This window comes from Centroberyx affinis, unplaced genomic scaffold (genome assembly GCF_046629955.1).
Source record: "Centroberyx affinis isolate AG114_WGS23_722 - 3 ecotype Tasmania unplaced genomic scaffold, CSIRO-AGI_Caff_v1 ptg001259l_1, whole genome shotgun sequence".
Lineage (NCBI taxonomy): Eukaryota > Metazoa > Chordata > Actinopteri > Beryciformes > Berycidae > Centroberyx > Centroberyx affinis.
Window position 1 is genome coordinate 114582 of NW_027279770.1, and position 18498 is coordinate 133079.

Consider the following 18498-nt stretch of genomic DNA (forward strand, 5'->3'; position numbering starts at 1 on the left):
TTTTCATTGTTGAACACAGCTCAAAAGAAATAATTTCATATTTATGTTGAAAAAGCACTCACGTTATGAAAACCGCTGTAAATCTCTGGTTCAGTACAGTAGAAGAATAAAAGATCAGTAGTCTGTCTGATTCAGAAATGGGAGGAACATAAAATAATAAACAAACAGAACATCGGAATTTTCCAAACTAGACTTTTTTTTTTTACATTCAGGTTACATTCGGCTTGTCTACCCCTAAATCCAGAGTCAAGCTGCTACACTACATGAGTTTTTTCTAATGTTCACTCCAAGGTCCTTGAATGTGAAAGATACCTCAATTTTCAACAGACATATTCACCACCTTTATTTGCCACCTACCAATGCATACCATACCTTTGATGCTTCTGTAAATGAAAAACCCATTAAATCCTAAAGATCACAACTGTGATCAAAAAATGAAAGCTCAACAAGCAAGCTAAGAAACTTTGCACTTAGAAGGTGCTGTGCATCTTGTAAATAAATCAGTATAAATGACTGGCTTAGTTTATCATTGAATAAAACACATTTACAAAAATTAAGTATGAAATAAAACAAAACTTGAAACGTTAGCGACTGCAAAGGAAGAGTTGAAACATCTTGGAATGTGATTGAACAGTACGACAAAACAGTAACGTAAAGTGTATGAGAAATATCTGAACCCTGCACCCTTTAGACATGAAGAGCCTGGAACAGTCAAACAACACAGTCTAACCGTTAGTCCAGTTCAAACACAGGCAGGTGCTTGTGTCGCAGTCTCAGCACCGACAAATCAGATTACAGCTCCATCAGGACTTTGATGTCACTGATGCGAGACGTTTTCCTGTCGGCGCTCTTAGAGCCGAAAGCCTTCTCCACCAGATCCTGCTTCTGCCTCTGGATCTTCACCATGTTCTCCTCCACAGAGTCCTTCACAATGAACTGGATGAACAGAGACACACAAAATAAAAATATGTGAATGTTAACTTAATCTGTTGCACATCGTCCACATCTGAGTATGCTGCACACTGTGTTCACTGCTGGTCTTCCAAAGTGAATTTCCTCTGCCTTAGCGAGAGCAATCTTTCACTGGTCCGGTGTGAGAAATACTGGAGCCGAGTAACATTTCCATTCCTGACTGACATTAATCATAATAATCACCAATATAAAACATTCAAAGTTTCACTGTAGGCCATAGAACTCAGACAAAAGGTTATACTCCGTCCTATATTTCTCACCTTGGTGACAACGACCTTATTCGTCTGGCCCAGGCGGTGGCAGCGGTCGATACACTGCTCCTCAGTAGCAGGGTTCCATGCCTAACACACACACACACACACACACACACACACACACACACACACACACAGAAGTGCAGGTTCATAGTTTTGGTTTGAAAAAACAAACACTTTAGCATATTAAAACTAGACATCATGTCAGACCATGCAGGGTATTTTCAACAGGTAAGTTCAGGAGTGAAAAATGCATCTATCATGGACCAACCAGTTTACATCCTTTAGATAGACAAGTACTGCTCCCTACTCATGTCTGTATGACTGATGAGATTCATTCTGTGGCTATATATGTGTGTTTGTACATATGAATGCGTCCGGTTTCTGGTCGAAATCTGTACTCACAGGGTCCATGAGGAAAACGTGGGAGGCGGCGGTCAAGTTAAGCCCCACCCCTCCAGCTTTGAGCGACAGCAGCATGATGACCGGGCTGTCGGGGGCGGGGCTCTGGAACTCCTGGATGACCTGGGCCCGCCTCTTCTGGGTCATGGTGCCGTCCAACCGCACAAAACTGAAGCCATGCTCTCTGGCAGGGAGTGAGAAGAAGTCATGAAATTATGTCACAGAAACTTAAATAAAGGAAATCTAGAAATTCGCCAGTCAAGAGCTCCTGACAGATCATATGTTTATTTTCAAAATCTTGCTTGACATGTAGAAATATCTAGACCTGAACAAGGGAAGAGAGGTGGAAGAAAATTGCTTAGGGGAAGTTTCAGGATTTTTAGAAGCTTATTCTATTGATCACTAATCCAAGACCCTCAAATCCAAGTCACGGACAATTTTGTTTTTGAGAACTAGGCACCAGCCTCCTTCTACCATTTGATATTCTCCCCATATTTTCAAAATCACAGGAAAGCCATCCCACATACTTCTAATAGTAAAAATTATAATAATAAATGTGTTGCTAATAAATGCTCATGGGTGCCAATTTCTAAAAAACACTAATAAAAACAGTGGTGCCAAAGCCATCAATAGCATAGGCTTGTAAAAATCCTGAACCTCTCCTTTAAGTGTGTGTGCGTGTATTACCTGAGTGGGGTTTCCAGTATGGTGAGGAAGCGTGTGAACTGAGAGACCACCAGACACTTGATGCTGCTGTCTTCATATCGCAGCCTCAGCAGGTTGCCCATCAGCGCCTCCACCTATGGAGACAAAAACAGAAACACACACACACACACACACAGTCTGCTAAGGAGGAACAACAAGACTATCACATGGTAGAATAATCTACAATTCCCCTTTTGTCACTGCTGAGCTGCTGCAGCGAAGGTTTTGTGAAATAGTCTCAAGACTTTTTGAGCGATGGTTACTTGGCAGCTCAGAAGCAGCTATGTAACAGTAAGACAGCGAGGAGTCCGGGTGCAAAACAAGAGAAATGACTTTTGGGGAAAAAAGAAGAGGATGAGGGGAAAAAAAATTGGGCTCCAACATCAGGAGCAGAGGTTCTACTGGAAATTGGTAGTAAGTCCAGACGTCTAATACATTGTAATGCCATAATAACGGATCACTCTGATATAAATGCATTTCACAAATTCGTTCCAAAAATGCGTTTTACTTTAGGCCTCAATTCCACTAAATCCAAATGATTTATTTATGATGATAATTTCCGACTCCTGAGTATTTTATTGTATATCTTAGATGTTAAAGCTTTAACTTACAATCAAACGTATCTGAGAATCTTGATGATCGCTTGAGCTGATCACAATATTTACTAAACAAACATATTTCTTCTTTGCTGTATATTGCAATTGGTACATGAATTGCAATATTTGCTAAAAATGGCCAAAAAATGTCATGTTAATGCTCAGAATTTGACTGGTTTGAATATAAGAGAAGACTTTCTCAGACACTCAAAATGATTTGTACTGACAAGAGATTCTGCACACCTTTCCTTGTGAGGAAAAAATTGTAGCCTCTTACAATTTGGGAAAATGGAGTCAACATTGCGTTTTTGCAATCTTTTTTTCTGCAATTAATTTTGCAGCCTCAGTGTGTGTGTGTGTGTGTGTGTGTGTGAGTGTGTGTGAGTGAGTGTACCTTTGAGCTGGTCCTCCACTTCTCAGAGTTTGCGTTGTCATCTTCCTCCATTTCCTCCTGTGGAAACTCCACCAGTTCACTGGCCTTGATCTCACTTCGACAGAGAGGACAGCGCGCCATCTCCTACACACACACACACACACACACACACACACACACACACACACACACATATATACACACAGCAGGGGGGGGGGAAAGATGGCGCAATTAAAGATGAAGCAGTCACTTCATTTAAAGAAGACATGATCGTATTAATAGAGCACATTTGTCGAATATAATAATCTTAAATACAATAATCTGTTATCTGCTGTGGGCAGCACATGTACCTGCTGAGTGCTGATGACCTGGGCAATGCAGGGCCGGCAGTAGACATGGGCACAGTGTGTAATGACGGGCAGGCGGACCGAGTCCAGACACACAGAGCATTCCTCATCAGACCCGCTGGCCAGCACCAGCCTCAGCTTCTCCACCAGACGCTCCCGCAGCTCCGCTGGCGTGGCTGCTGCATCTGCACAGACAGAGGGAGAGTGTAGAGAGGAATTTATATGTGGAAATAAAGACAGAGAGAAGAGAGAGAAAGATGGGTGAAAAGTATATTGAGGCAATGAGGAGAATCAGTCAGGCACCGATCATAATCGGCCAACAGTCGTAATAAATAGTGTCTCTGTGATTGGCCAAGCACCTTTTCAACAGCCCGGTCACATTATAGGCCTTCATTCATTATTTATGATCATGCACCATCTGACAGTAATCTGACAGTAAAGTCTTTTCATTTCTTTCATAGAAAAATGGCCCATTTGTTCTTTAAGTGGCCTTGCTGGTTTTAATTTCAGAATTGCCCGGAGCGCAGCACAGAGAGAGACTTTCATTTCATTTGGCTCCTTTCTGACAGAAAATTCTGAGAGTGCTTGATTATTTTATTCACTTGCTTTTTTCAACTGTTAAACGTCGACAGCTCACATATATTCATTTCTGATTTTGGGTTATGAATTTAATAGCCTATGTGATTAGAAACAGTTTAATATAGTGGACAGAAGGCAGAGCCTATGCCGCTTCAGTGAAAACATGTTGTACTGGAGGCAAGAGATGAGAAAGCACCTCAGTCATCAACCACAGACCAACATGTAAGAGCTATGTTTAGATAAATGTATTTACATGTGGTTAAGCCAGCAATGCCATGCAGCCATAAGAAAAATCTGATAAACACACTGCTATAGAAATGTTACTGTTTATGCTTGCTGTGCCCTTTTATATGATGTGCTGTGGAAAGTCCGGGTAAAATGCATCATTCAATTGGTTGGATCTGTGAAATATGAGGAAATAGGGAGAGTGAGGAGGGAGGGAAAGGGTGATAAAGTGACGAGAGGCAAAGACTGAAACATTTTTAAAGAGGAAATGGAGACAGAGAGGGAAGAGGGGGAAAGAGCATGAAAAAGTGTAGCAAGGTAGACAAAGAAGAAAGTGAAATATTTTGACAGAGGAAATGAAGACAGAAAAAGAGGAAGAAGAGAAAAGTGTAAAGAAGCAGGAAAGGAAGGGAATTAAATAAACCCTGATGAAGAAAGAGAGAGTGACAGTCTGAGCTCTGAGCTGGGAGTGGCACTAGATTACGTGTTTTAAGTGGACAGTGCAGATAGTATCACTACTGGAGTATTCAAACCCTATGTATGCATGAGTATGTATGCATGGGTGTGTATGTGGGTATGTGTGAGCATGTTGTGTGCAATTTCCAAGTATTAAGAATGAAAAAAGCCAGAAAAAACACAATAATCTCCAATGAAAAATAAGTTTCAGTTGAGTCAGTGTTTCTATTACATAATTTAGCTGTGGTGGCAAAATGGAAATACGATAAAAATTCATGATCCGGCCTTATTGATCAGCCCACCCACAAAAAAATATAATTACAACACATTACCCCTATATCATGATATAACAAGCAATTTTGAAGATGAAAACCCCTACTGGAACTGGAAAAGGAAAGATTTACAAAAAACGAAATTCCAAAACTGGTTATTGACAAGAAATTCTGAAAAATACAAAAAAAATAAATAAATAAATGAATATATAAATAAACATCACTGGTTTTACCTAAGTCTGAGGATATCTTTGAGATCAGACCGGAATGGCAGCAGTGCTGTCGGAGCCTCATCAAGATGGCCAACACATCAGCATAGTTACTCAGCACCGTCCCCTCCGCTACATATCTACACACACACACACACACACAAACAACAAACACAAAGAAACAAAACATTTCTCAGCAGCTCTCAGTCATTTTTGACCGACATTTAGATGAAGCTCTTATCCTGATAAACAGTGAAAAGACAATAAAGCAACAAGCAACAGTAATGAAGCAAAAAGTCAGTATTATAGTCAGTTCAAGCAGTGTCAGGCAAAACACAATGCTAAGAACAGTCACACAGTAGTAGTAGTAGTAGTAGTAGTAGTAGTAGTAGTAGTAGTAGTAGTAGTAGTAGTAGTAGTAGTAGTAAATGGAAAGCATGGTGGTGTTGGGGTGTTGGTGTCCTTCCTGTAACCAGTCACAGGTTTGATCCCTGCAACATCCGATGTGTGTTCATCGGTTTCGTCATGTTTTCGACCCTCTGATTTGCTTCATTCTTATTTATATCCTGGCAACTGCTGCATCCTATTTTTTACTGCTGCAATTTCCACATGGAGATCATTGTCGTTTCATCTTATCTAAGTCGCTAAAAGTGGATAAGCATCAGCTAAATGGCTAAAATGTTAACATGCACACACACACACACACACCTGCTGATGGTCTTTCTTCCCTCGGTGCGTGCCAGCTCATACTCCTCTCTCTCCTGCTGGGTCAGCTCCACCTGCTCCACACACACTGTCTTCTCCGGCAGAGACACCAGGGGGCGCCCATTCACCTCACTGGTCTTGGTCCGCCGCAGGGTGATGCACTTCACCAGCGTCTGAAGGTTCCTGCACACACACACCAGTCAAGTATCTGATGGTATTGATATCCGATGTCTCAGTATCAATACTGAAATATGACAAACCCACTCCCAACCACCCTTTCTTTTAACATGCGAGCCAGGTTTCTACAAAAGGGAAAATTGAAATAGATGTGCCAATTTAACAGCACAAAGTCTAGTAACTCTGTGTATTGGTAAATTGATCTGATGTAATCGAAATGGGTCTAAATACCAATAGCAGGAGAGTTTCTGAACGTCAATGGTGTGAATGTAAATTGATTCCTTATACATTTAAATGAGCTTGGCAAAGAAACAGGCTTGTGACTGTAATACAATGCCAGCATTTAAGAGACTCTATAATTAAAACTATAACTGGAACTATATTCATGAAATTTTGATAACATAGGGGAACTGGGAACATTTCTTCAAACAGAAAGCTGTTATGAAGTGTGAAATTATTGATAATCAAATCCCACCACTTTCTAGTCTATGCCCCTCGAGACTTCTCTACTCTCTCAAACAAAAATTCATAGAAGTGGCCCACTCTCCTTTAGGAAAAAAGTATAGTGTCATTTCTACGCAGGGGAGCTCGGTCCCTCTGGAAATACTGTTCTTACTGTAACTGTGGTTGGAACAAGAGAAGAGAATCCATGACCTTTTACACCATGAGCACAGCTGGGATTTACTTCATCTACGAATAATATTGCATCTCAGCAATATTGCCTCCTACCTACTGCATCACTGTCGCACTCATATTCACAGTAAAGAACGACCTCTTGAGCATTATCGCTGTATTATAGAAAAGAAATGTAATCTATTGGTTTCCACTCACTGAATGCCGGCCCTGTCTCCTTGTGTCACTGGTCTCTGGATCACTCTGTTCCACCACTCCCTCACATCGAAGGGCTTCAGACGCAGGAAGGCCAGCAGCATCCACAGGTCCTTCACACTGTTCTGGATGGGGGTGCCTGGAGGGATGCACGCACACGCGCGCACACGCGCACACACACACACACACACACACACACACACACACACACACACACACACACACACACACACACACACACAGACACACACACACACACACACACACACACACACACACACACACACACACACACACACACACACACACACACACACACACACACACACACACACACACACACACACACACAAATGATTCATGGCGACTCAGAATTGACTTATACTGTAAAGAATTGGTTTATTCTGTATGTTTATATGTGGGTGCCCAAGTGTATCTGTGTGTGTATGTGTTTGTTTATGTGTTAGTGTGTATGTGTGTATGTGAAGGGGGGGGGGGGTATACCTGAAAGTATCCAGCGCCGCTGAGCTTTCAGGCTGAGCACGGCCTTGCTCATCTGTGCGTTGGGGTTCCTAATGATGTGTCCTTCGTCCAGCACCACCCTCAGCCAACTGATCCCATGGAGGGGACTTTTATTCTGAAAGGAACACAGACCCATTAAAGAAGCTTTAGAAGCTTTTTCAGAAGCAAACCATCTCTGCATACTAAATGCACATTACTCATTTGAATATTCATGTCATTTTGTTATGTTGCAGTTTCAACTCATAAACTGCAATATGCACTGTAGATTTAAGAGACTGTTCATGTGGTTGCCATTTGTGCAGCCATGCTTATCAAGATAAAGTCCTGACTAAACAACTGAAAAAGGAACACATGGGCAACTTGAAATACAAAGTCAAGGTAGGAATCATTACTTTCACAGTCTGTACCCCCAAACTCAGCTTATTTCTTGTGCTCCTAAACGTTTCTGTTTAAAAACGGTCACCTTCGAGCCGTTGATATAAACGCACCCTGTCTCCACTCACCCCGAAGTCGGCAGAGAGGACGTTGTAGGTGGTGAGCACCACATCCTGGGAGGACAGGAACTTCTTGCTCCTGTTGCGCTCTGAGCCGTAGTACAGATACACATTCAGCTTCACGTCCGCGCGAACATGCTGCTCAAATTGGTCCTGCACACGCACGGGGGAACGGGAAAACAAACATCACATGTGTTGACTTCAGGGAGGGAAAGGCAGCGTCACATCTGGCATAACAGGCAACGACTCACATTTTAAAGGTTTAAAAAAATGACCGACATGGAAAAATAGAGTCTTGTGGTTTTGAGCAATGTTGGTCATTTCTGAATCTTTCACTAGCTTTTCTTGAGTTTTGGGGTTGTCGGCTTATAACAACCTTCTCAACATAATGTCTCTGTAGATTTTAATTAGCATAGTATGCAATCATACCAGGAGTAGCTAACAAGCTAGTTTTCCACTTTATGTCCTTATATTTGCATATATGAAGAATGGGAGGACAGAGATTACATGTAAATTAAGTTGGCCGTTTGATAGAATGTGTGTCTTTTTGTGTGTGTGTGTGTGTGTGTGTGTGTGCCCACCAGCCAGTTGCTGAGTACAGACAGTGGGCAGATGATGAGAGTGGCTCTAGCTGAAAGGTCCTCTGCACTCTCAGGGATGGAGGCTTTGACACCTACACACACGCACAAAGTTACACAAACATCAGTTAATGTCAATATTATTCCATTATTCCAACTTTTTTCATCAAAACAATACATCACGTAGACAACGACAGGTGAAAATACACTGTTACAACTCACTGGGGGCCGGAGCGGTCTTCTTGGCAGCTTTCCTATTCTTCAAGCTTGTATCCGATGTTGAACCAGTCAGCGCTGCAGCAAAGCCTACATCCTCCTGGAATACTGGAGCCACAGATTACAATGGTAAAGAGGCGGCTCGTCAGGCAGAAGATAATTTATTGGCAAGGTTGATGCAAAGCAAATAAACCATAGTATTGAGTTATACCACCCCAACAAAATCAAAGTTACAAGGACTAATTCAATCATGGCCATCATCACATTTTTTATGTTGAAACACTGATTCTATTGGCGCTCTGTGCTCAAAATCAAGAGGGGTCAATATTACAGTATATTGGACAATTAGCAATAGTTTTGATTCAGCTTTTTCAATTATAGACAGGGACATGGAGAGGACAGGGAGAGGAAGCTGATCAAGAGAGTGGGGGGATCTTCCACTGAGCAAGAGGATTTCACTTTTCTATAGGCTTCTATAGCACCACACAATATTTGTTTGACATGCACATATCGTAGCACATACATGCAAAGAGTTAAGTCTACTGTACCTTTCTTGGGCTTTGGGTTGGTGGCTTTCAGTTTGCCTTTGCCCGTACCTAGAAGAGCAGAAGGCCGGTGAGGAGAAGGCTGGTAAAAATATATATTAGCCACAAAATCCATGTAAAAAGACAGAAACACACAAACCGCATGAACACACATTTGAAAGTGAGGTGATGTATGGAGATCGGTTCTTCTTACTTTTCTTCTGTGATTCGACCTCTTTCTCCACTACGTTCGGTGAATCAACACAGATCGCCTCCACCTGGGGACTGACCCACACACAAACATGTTTATCAGGTTATATTAGATGAAACTTTATTGATCCCCGTGGGGAAATCAGGTCATTGCAGCAGCAAAGAACAGGATATAGCGGAGAACAGAATAAACAGAGCATAGTGAAGGTAACACAAAAAACAATAACAAAAAATGTGCATCATCGGCCCTCCATATTATTGGATTTACAGAGCAGATCTGCAAGTGTGCAACAATATCAGACTTACAGATGGAAGAAAATATGTACAGAAATGTGTCCAGAATAGGGCTGCAACTAACGATTATTTTCATTGTCGATTAATCTGTGGATTATTTTCTCGATTAATCGGTCTATAAAATGTCAGAAAATGGTGAAAGATGTCGATTAGTGTTTCCCAAAGCCCAAGATGACGTCCTCAAATGTCTTGTTTTGTCCACAACCCAAAGATATTCAGTTTACTGTCATAGAGGAGTAAAGAAACCAGAAAATATCCACATTTAAGAAGCTGGAATCAGAGAATTTTGACTTATTTTTCTTAAAAAATTACTCTACTACTACTTACTAACCGATTAATCGATTATCAAAATAGTTGGCGATTAATTTAATAGTTGACAACTAATCGACTAATCGATTAATCGTTGCAGCTCTAGTCCAGAAGTGCAAATGTATATTGTTAGATTTCTACACTATCAAGTTGTGCAGTTGTCCTGATCAGCAAAGCAACATATCAGTGATAATAAGATATCAGATTGCCAAATTCAACTAAGACACACTTACCGGTCTGAACACAGAGAACCGGATGCTGTCTGATCCCCCTCACTGCCGCTCCCTGAAACAAAGACACCACATCATCACTCCTGTTTAGCTCTTGTCCTGTTTTGTTGCACGCAAGCATGAAAACATTCGCTCACACACACACACACACACACACACACACACACACCCATGCAAAGACACGTAGACAGACTGGACAACAGGCAGGTAAACAGGCAGACAAACACCAAATCACATTCACTGACAGCGGTGGGTACCTTCCAGTTTGGAGGCCTTCTGTGGTTTAGCAGTGGCTTTGGTAGGTGAAGGCTGCTGCTCCTACATGGAAACACACACACTCATATAATATATACAACACTCAATGCATAATATCAATACACTTGATGATTTTAAATGGCTGACCACTAGTCACTCAAGACTGCATCCTGATGTTGTGAGGCTAATACACCCATGTACCCATGAAAAGTGCCGATACACATTCACACACTCCCAGATGGACACACTTACACACTTCTCCACAGGCAGAGGCTTTCCTTTGTGGAAGTTGGTGAGGATCAGAGCAATGGTTGTCAGAGTTTTACCCTGAAACACAAACAGAGGTTTTGAGCATTGGTTTGATGCTTGTCTGGTCAGATAACAGTAGTCTAAAGCATATATATGTTGAGGAAAATAGCAGCTCTGTTCTATCTTTCTCTCTTTTCATTGGAGAAAACATCATGTCAAACTGCATACAATTGGAGATTTAACGTTTCCTTGTTCACTGTCAACCATACACGCCAAATTCTGACACAGTTTGATGCAATATTCTCTCCCATACCAACAGTGATCTAATAATAATAATCTAATCTAATAATTTACTGGTAATTCACCAATAAACACATATATTTACCCACTAAGTTGAACTATATTCCATTACATACCATTCTCACATATTTACAAATAACACAGAGAATGTTGTATGTGTGTGGAGTCAAATAAGTCAATGTGTAGTGTGTGTGTGTGTGTGTTTGTGTGTGTGTGCGCTCACCAGTCCCATATCATCTGCCAGTATTCCCCCACGAACCCTCTCGGGTATTTCTTTGGCAGAGAAGCATGTGAGGCTGTTATAGTACAGCTCTCCTCTCTTCTCCCAGAACGGAGGAAGGGCAGACTTGTTTTCACAAGCACACATCCAGGACAGGGCCTGCTTCTGGTGCAGCAGCAGAGGAGTACCCACCGCCTGCAGAGAGAGACGGAGAAGCACATTCACGTTACAGCTGCACTAAGCAAGATATTTATGCAAAAATATCAGTCTTAAGCTCAATTTGGGGCTGCAACAGAGAAGAGTGTCTCATCACCATTAATTGGGATTTGGTAGATTTGCCTTATTTGCCCAAATTGAGTCCTGGTGTCCGGTATGGTCAGCGGCTGGAAATCTTCTCGGTACACAAGAAGTAATGAATCAAAACTTAAAAACAACAAACTTTCTCCTAAACAGTGGTGAGTGAGTTCTCTGTCCAGAGAAAGCTGGACTCACCAATAATCGCCACCTGCTTCAGCCACTAAGAAGAAGAAATTTAGGTCCAGGGAGTACGCAGTTTACCGATGTCACACAACATGATTTCTGAGTAATTAAGTCCTTCAAACTTTCCAAAACTCAAACAGTCCTGCTGCCTCACCTGCTGCCACTCGGGGCTGACAAAGTGCAAAAGTTGCCTAGTGCAGATTTAAATATGAACAAAGATACAAATCAAATAAAAGTATCAATGTTCAACAAACTCATTTGTAATAAATATCATTAAAATTAACAATTTACATATCCAGAGGGACTTACAATATCTGCAGTATTAGAACAACAGAATCAAGGAATCTGGGTTTAAAAATGAAATTTAGACATAAATAGGAATCATGAGGTTTTGACAAAAGTCATTCATCCCCAATCATTTAAAACATGAGTAGTTTCTATCACAAAAAGACAAACAAATATATTTAAGTTAAAGGGGATATGATTTAATGGGCAGGTACTTCCTGAAGTGGTGAGTTTGAGTTTTCAGCTTTCAACTGATAATATAAATCTCATAAAAACAAAATAAAACAAAAAAACACAAAATATAATACGTAAAAGAATCAATCAAAACACAAAAGTTGTTAATTTGCTGACCCCAAACACACAGATCAGAGACGCACCTCAGCAGCTTCTTTCTCTCCATCTTTACTCTCCATTAAGCCGTCAAACAGATTATCAAACGCATTCTTCAACTGAAACAAGAAGAAGAAGAACAAGTACAGCATATTACCCCAGTAATATACAGTTTCACATCATGATACATACATGCAAACGAAGTAGGTCTATGAATTAAAGCTGTCGGATGAAGCATCATATAAGTTTCACAGTGTTTCGAACATGAATGAATATATAGTCAGTCCAAATGATTTTCAGTGTGAACATTATACACCTTCTACTGTGCTCAACAATGAATACACTTGGCACTAAAATGATCATTGGATTTGAAAACTCATCATCTCACCAAAAAACATTTTTTTATCTGTACTGAATTAACTAAATGTTTGTATTTTACCTCTTGTGCAGTCAGTGGGATGGTCAAACCTTTTTTAGTTGGTGGGGCACGAGCACCCGTAGGACCACGACTTGTTTTCATGCTCGCACCTAAAATCAAACACACACACACACACACACACAAAATAAACAATGAAATTAATGAATATGACTGAAAACCACAAATTTTAATGCAACAATCTATGCTATATGGATAGTTGTAGTGTATGCGTTTGTATGAGAGATGGTCCATGAGGAAGCAAGACAGAATGGGATGGTGAATGCGTGTGTGTGTGTGCGTGTGTGTGTGTGTGTGAGACTAACAGGTACACGTTAGTCTGTTCCCACCTGTGTTTAGCTTGTATCCGTGACGTGCCATCCGTTCTATCACAGCATCTTTGTTCTCCTCTTTCCCCCAGAAGGACAGCATCACTGGCATGTTGAACTGGTTGTTCGTCCTGAAGGGCACCACTCTGAAACAGCAAACAGACGAGCATACAGTTACACACACACACACACACACTCCTTATCCTAACATAATCATGGTACACCTGAGCACACGGTTTCCCCTCAACACCACTGAAGTGACCAAGACAACATAGGAGTAAATAATAGAGGGAAAGGAAGTAATACATAAATCTCCAATAAAAATCTGAAAAACTAAAAATATAAAACACTGAACACCGGGGTTTGACAGATATGGATTTTCAAGGCTGATACCAATACAGGTAGTTTTGGACTGAAGCTGACAATATCAGATATTTTGTGCAGATATTCAATATCTTTAAATTTGACTATTGTCATGTAAAAAAAAATAAGTGTTCAGTGTTTCCCTCTGAATTTTGTTCTTGGCAAGCAAAAACAAAAGCCTCTGAAATGAAACAGCATGTAGATCATAGGACACTAAAACTTTATTGAAACCCACACTACAATGGATCACAGGCCAATATCAGCCCAATATATTGGCAAACCGATACATCAGTCTAACCCAAATGAACACTGCACTGACCCCTCTACTTTGGCCAAGTTGCTGTCCATGACGTGGGCCATAGCTGCTGCCAGCTCCCGCTTGATGTGCCCCACCTGGCTGCCATACACGTTGGCCACCATCACGGCGTTGTGGTCGTACGGATTCTGGGGCTCACGCACCAACGCAACCATTTCCCCTTGGTTCACCTGCAAGGGTACAAGACACAGAAACAGGGAAGGTTTGCTGAGTGTGCATGCCAGACACAGAGAGACATCTGGGACCTGTCCAGTACACCCACACTCATCAACTGAGCTGGAACAGTTCTTTGTCTTTGCATATACACTTTTAGTATGTTTACGTTTAGTCTACTGTCATACAATACGTCTTTTCTGCAGTGTATGTATTGAGTAACTGTCTTGTAATGTGTCAGCACCAGTTGACTAAGTGAATGTCTTTGTGAAAGCGGTGTACTTGGTGATCAGAAGCGATTCTGGCTGATACTCACCACCCCAGTATAATACCTGAGGCCCACCACAGTGCCCTGCAGCTGACCGAACAGCAGGCTGCCATCTGCATCCGGCTCCTCGGACACCGCAGCACGGATGGCCTGGGTGAGAGTCTCTGTGCTCCTTTCACTGCGGTCTGTAAAGAGGTCCACTTCACTGAACCGCCACCTGCGAGAAAACATGACGCCTGGGACACACCAAGAGACAGACAGACAGACAGACAGACAGAGAGACAGAGAGACAGAGGCTCTCAGATTGGATCATTAGACGGGAATCAGTGTTGTGCTGCACCCAGCTGTGCCTGCGTATGTTCAGTTTGTGTGGAGCTGTCTGTGAGACATCAGTTGGCATCAGTTGACACATTTAACTCCTGTCTAGTGGGTGTTTAGCTGAAGGCTGTACTGGTGCAGGGTCCCCTACTCCCTGCACAGCACCTGACCTGTTCCCTACTTGGAGAAGACGTGCAAAAAAAATGATAACATCACTTATTCCTACATTGGCTAAAGTAGCTGTTACATAGCTCACTGATACCGCCAACTACAAAAGTCATGTAGACTCTTGAAGCTGCGTACCAAGCTAGCAAGCCTAACTAGCAAAAATCAGCTAGCCAACTAACAAGCTAACTATCCTTTTTGTATAACGTTACACCACAGTCTAGCGTTAGACACATGTATGTACTCTTGTTGTTGATAAAACACACAAAACACAGACAAAGCGTTATTATCAGTAATAGTTTCATACTGTATGCTTCTCCTCGGCGATAACCGACTTGCTGATCCGGAAAAACACGTTGTTCAATGTGTTTGATGGGCTGTTGTTGCTGTTGTTGGTGATACGCTGCTGACTGTCAACGTCGCACAAGTGTCAAGTCAGCTAGAATGAAAATAACACTTCCGGTCCCAACCTTCAAAATAAATCTTTATTTACAATCGTGTTTCAATGTTTTTTGAGTGGTACTGTAAGAACAAAATTGAAAATAAGATAGTAGACACACTTCTAAATTGTTTGGTTTACCTTTGGTGTCTGAGATTTTCTTTGTTAATTTGGGTAGCCCTGTTTAGGCTAAACAGCATCTTGCATAGCATATAGGCCTATAAGGTTATTAATGTATGCTGTGAAAAAGACATTAAAAACATCTGTTTATCATCTAGAGTGTCACTCTATATTATAATTGTGGACACTGGCCATTTTTGCTTTTCTGTACACAAGGGCGTAACAGGGGATCATTTCAGGGGGGAAGACTACCGATCAATAAATCAAACATGAAATCAGAAGATTTATAAACAGTTGATCAAACCAACAGTTCAGAAAGTCCCCCCTGGTAACCCCATTGTTCAGTAACTGAACAATGGGGTTACCAGTAAATTATGCATGCTAACATTATTAATTACATTATATTACTGATATTGTCTCTGCCACCATCAATTGATAAATTTTGTGACACGCATCATAAGCTAAAAAAGTACAAAATAAAGCCAGGCCAAATGTGAGTTGAGAGTGACACATTAACTCATGAAGATTAGTAATGCAAGCTCTGATAGCTCTCAAAGTGGTTGTGTGTGTGCATGCTTGAGTGTGCGTGTGTGCGTCCGTTTGTACCTCTGTAGAGTCTGTGGAGCATCGTGTCTATGCTTGTGGTCTGTCCTCGTCTGTCGCTGTCTCTCTGTGTTGCAATTGAATAATGAAATAATCTATTGTTGCTAAGTTGCAACAAACATTACTGATGCTGTCACAATTCTGGTGTCTCCTCTTCCTCTTTCTATCTCTCCCTCCCTCAGTCCTTCAGTCACACTCTTCTCAGGAAACCCCCCTCGGTAGAGTGATATTGTGCTCTCTCTCTCTCTCTCTATGTGTGTGTGTGTGTGTCTGTCTGTCTCTTACAGTCTCATGAAAAAAAATCTTATGTCCTGGTACTTTCTCCTCATTTTGGGCAGCACTTCCATGTTTAGGTCCTCTCTAATCACCACTGAATGGCAACAACAACAACAGCAAAGACAATATAATTATAAGAAAACATTCATCCAATCAGGGAGATTACTAACAGCTTAATGCTTGATTCTAGAGCATTTTCCCCACTAATGTCCTTATAAAGCATGGTCTTTTGTGTGTAACAAACGTGGGAAAAAAACTGATTTTATCGGTTTATCTTTGTCTTTATTATATGACATCACTTTATACTCGTTATGCTATATTATTGGGGGGTCTTATTGGCCTGTTTGAGACATTGGAGGGGTCGTGCCCCCCCGTAAATTACGCCCTTGTCTGTGCCTCCAAATGTTTTTTTTTTCCAGGGGTGACAAATTGTACGCTTTTATTTTGAAGGTAAAATTACCTGACTTCCGGTGTTGTGCTTGCTAAATTTCGCAGCCTTGACGCAGCTCAACCTGGGCTAGCTGTTTTGCTAGCCAAGTTACGCGCCCTCTGCGAGTTGACCAATGAGCGTAACGGAAGCCGTGAGGTTCCGATTCTGGGTTTGCTTTACGACGTTCCGTTTCCGCATTGCCACCGAGGTTCCTCCCCGGCCAGCCCAGGACCGGACAGGAGCCAGAGAGCAGCTGGAGAGAGAGAGGGACCACCAAACTGCTGAATGGTAAAAGATAAATTTTTTCCCCACACCTCCCATGACATTTGTGAAATCTCAGCCACCAAATCAGGGTTCAACAGCGTGAGAAACGGCAGAAACGGGGCGGAGTTACGGGAGTTTGGCCGGAGTTGTTTTTTTTGGCGTCTAAACAGTAACCGGTGAGTTTGGGTTTGTTCATTCAAAGAAGGGATAGTACAGTCAGTGTCATCTAAAGCTTTTCATACGTACAGACTGCTGATTTGGTAATAGCATGATTACGAGTAAGTAACTTTTTGTCTTGAATCTTTGCGCTGGAAGCATTCAGACTGACTTCCATCTTCTTTCATGTTATTCTTGGAGAGGAGACGGTTTTCCATTCTCCAGGACATTTAAGATGAAGGGGGATCAAGACAAAGTACAGTAGGGGCAGATCCTGGCTCAGTCTCGTCCTACTGTTAGTGGGATTTGTGGTCTTAGAAGGGAGGCGTGTTTTCCTTTAATTTAAACCGAAGTAATGACAGGCCTGGGGACCACTATAATATTATAATGACCTATGGTATTAATACAGAACATCTGTGACAACAACCGGTCTGTGATTACACGACTAAATTCTGGTCTGCTTGTCTGGTGTGGAGTGGAGCTATTAATGTAGGACAGGATCAATTCAAGAGATGGAAAGAGTATTGAAATGTTTTACTCAAGCAGAAGACACAAGTCACTTCAGGTTGACTTCATTTAGGTCAGCTACATACATACATACATACATACATACATACATACATGCTTGTTTCGTTTTCAGTGTGGACTTGATTGCAAATGGTTATATGGGTCATTCCAGGGTTTGGGATCAATCCCTATTTTTAACTCTAACCTAACTTTTTTTTAACTTTTTAACTAATATGTGCTCATATCTAAATCAATTAAGTATCAATCTGCAGTGTGAAAGGGAGGTAAAACTCAGAATATTTGTGATTAACTGTAAATTATTTATTCCATTGTGGTCACTGCTCTTATGACAAAAAAACACACATTACTCGAGCAAAAGAAGGAGCAAATTGGCTTACTTAAAAAAAACCACTCAATTAGAAGTAGAGGTTCAAATGTTTAGACATTCTCAGAAATGTGTCAGTACCTAAAATCGTACTCATCCACATTATTTGGAGTCATTTTAATTGGTCACTTTCTACCTCTACCAGCTATCACCCGAACGTCTGACAATGTAAAACATCAGTATGAAAAGTGTTACCATGCTTTCATTCTTTCCAAGGAAACAGTCCAGATCAGTAATCTTGCAGGTCTAGAGGACCCGTCAAACTGCAAGGCGTCCTCTCTGAAACTCATACACTACTCTGTCTGTTAGGCCGGTTCTTAGATCTTCCTCCTGGTTCAAGTCGTGCTGTCGAGTTTCAGCGGTCGGAGGCTATAGGTTGCCAGGTTGGTAATTTC

At 41.5% G+C, this 18498-nt stretch overlaps 1 protein-coding gene across 1 annotated transcript; it reads right to left on the reverse strand.

Moving 5' to 3' along the window:
* Positions 1 to 326: 326 nt before the first annotated feature.
* hltf (helicase-like transcription factor) lies at positions 327 to 15321 on the reverse strand. Its single transcript, XM_071525042.1, has 25 exons — positions 15231 to 15321; positions 14489 to 14676; positions 14023 to 14189; positions 13362 to 13486; positions 13036 to 13124; positions 12644 to 12715; positions 11505 to 11696; positions 10985 to 11059; positions 10735 to 10795; positions 10481 to 10532; positions 9649 to 9719; positions 9459 to 9506; positions 8917 to 9018; positions 8698 to 8789; positions 8126 to 8269; positions 7605 to 7737; positions 7104 to 7239; positions 6099 to 6278; positions 5415 to 5530; positions 3653 to 3834; positions 3324 to 3446; positions 2316 to 2428; positions 1632 to 1812; positions 1233 to 1313; positions 327 to 936 (listed from the first exon to the last, which is right to left on the reverse strand). The coding sequence occupies exons 2-25, from the start codon at positions 14669 to 14671 to the stop codon at positions 793 to 795; spliced, it is 2862 nt and encodes a 953-aa protein (XP_071381143.1). The 5' UTR covers positions 14672 to 14676; positions 15231 to 15321; the 3' UTR covers positions 327 to 792.
* Between the last annotated feature and the right edge of the window lie 3177 nt (positions 15322 to 18498).

Excerpts from the sequence above, each read along its gene's own strand:
- hltf (XM_071525042.1), bottom strand. The coding sequence starts at position 14,671 with ATGTTTTCTCGCAGGTGGCGGTTCAGTGAAGTGGACCTCTTTACAGAC. Across the intron at positions 11,697-12,643 it reads GAGAGAAAGAAGCTGCTGAG|GCGGTGGGTACTCCTCTGCT; the intron begins GTGCGTCTCTGA and ends CTCTCTCTGCAG. Across the intron at positions 1,314-1,631 it reads ACGTTTTCCTCATGGACCCT|GCATGGAACCCTGCTACTGA; the intron begins GTGAGTACAGAT and ends TGTGTGTGTTAG.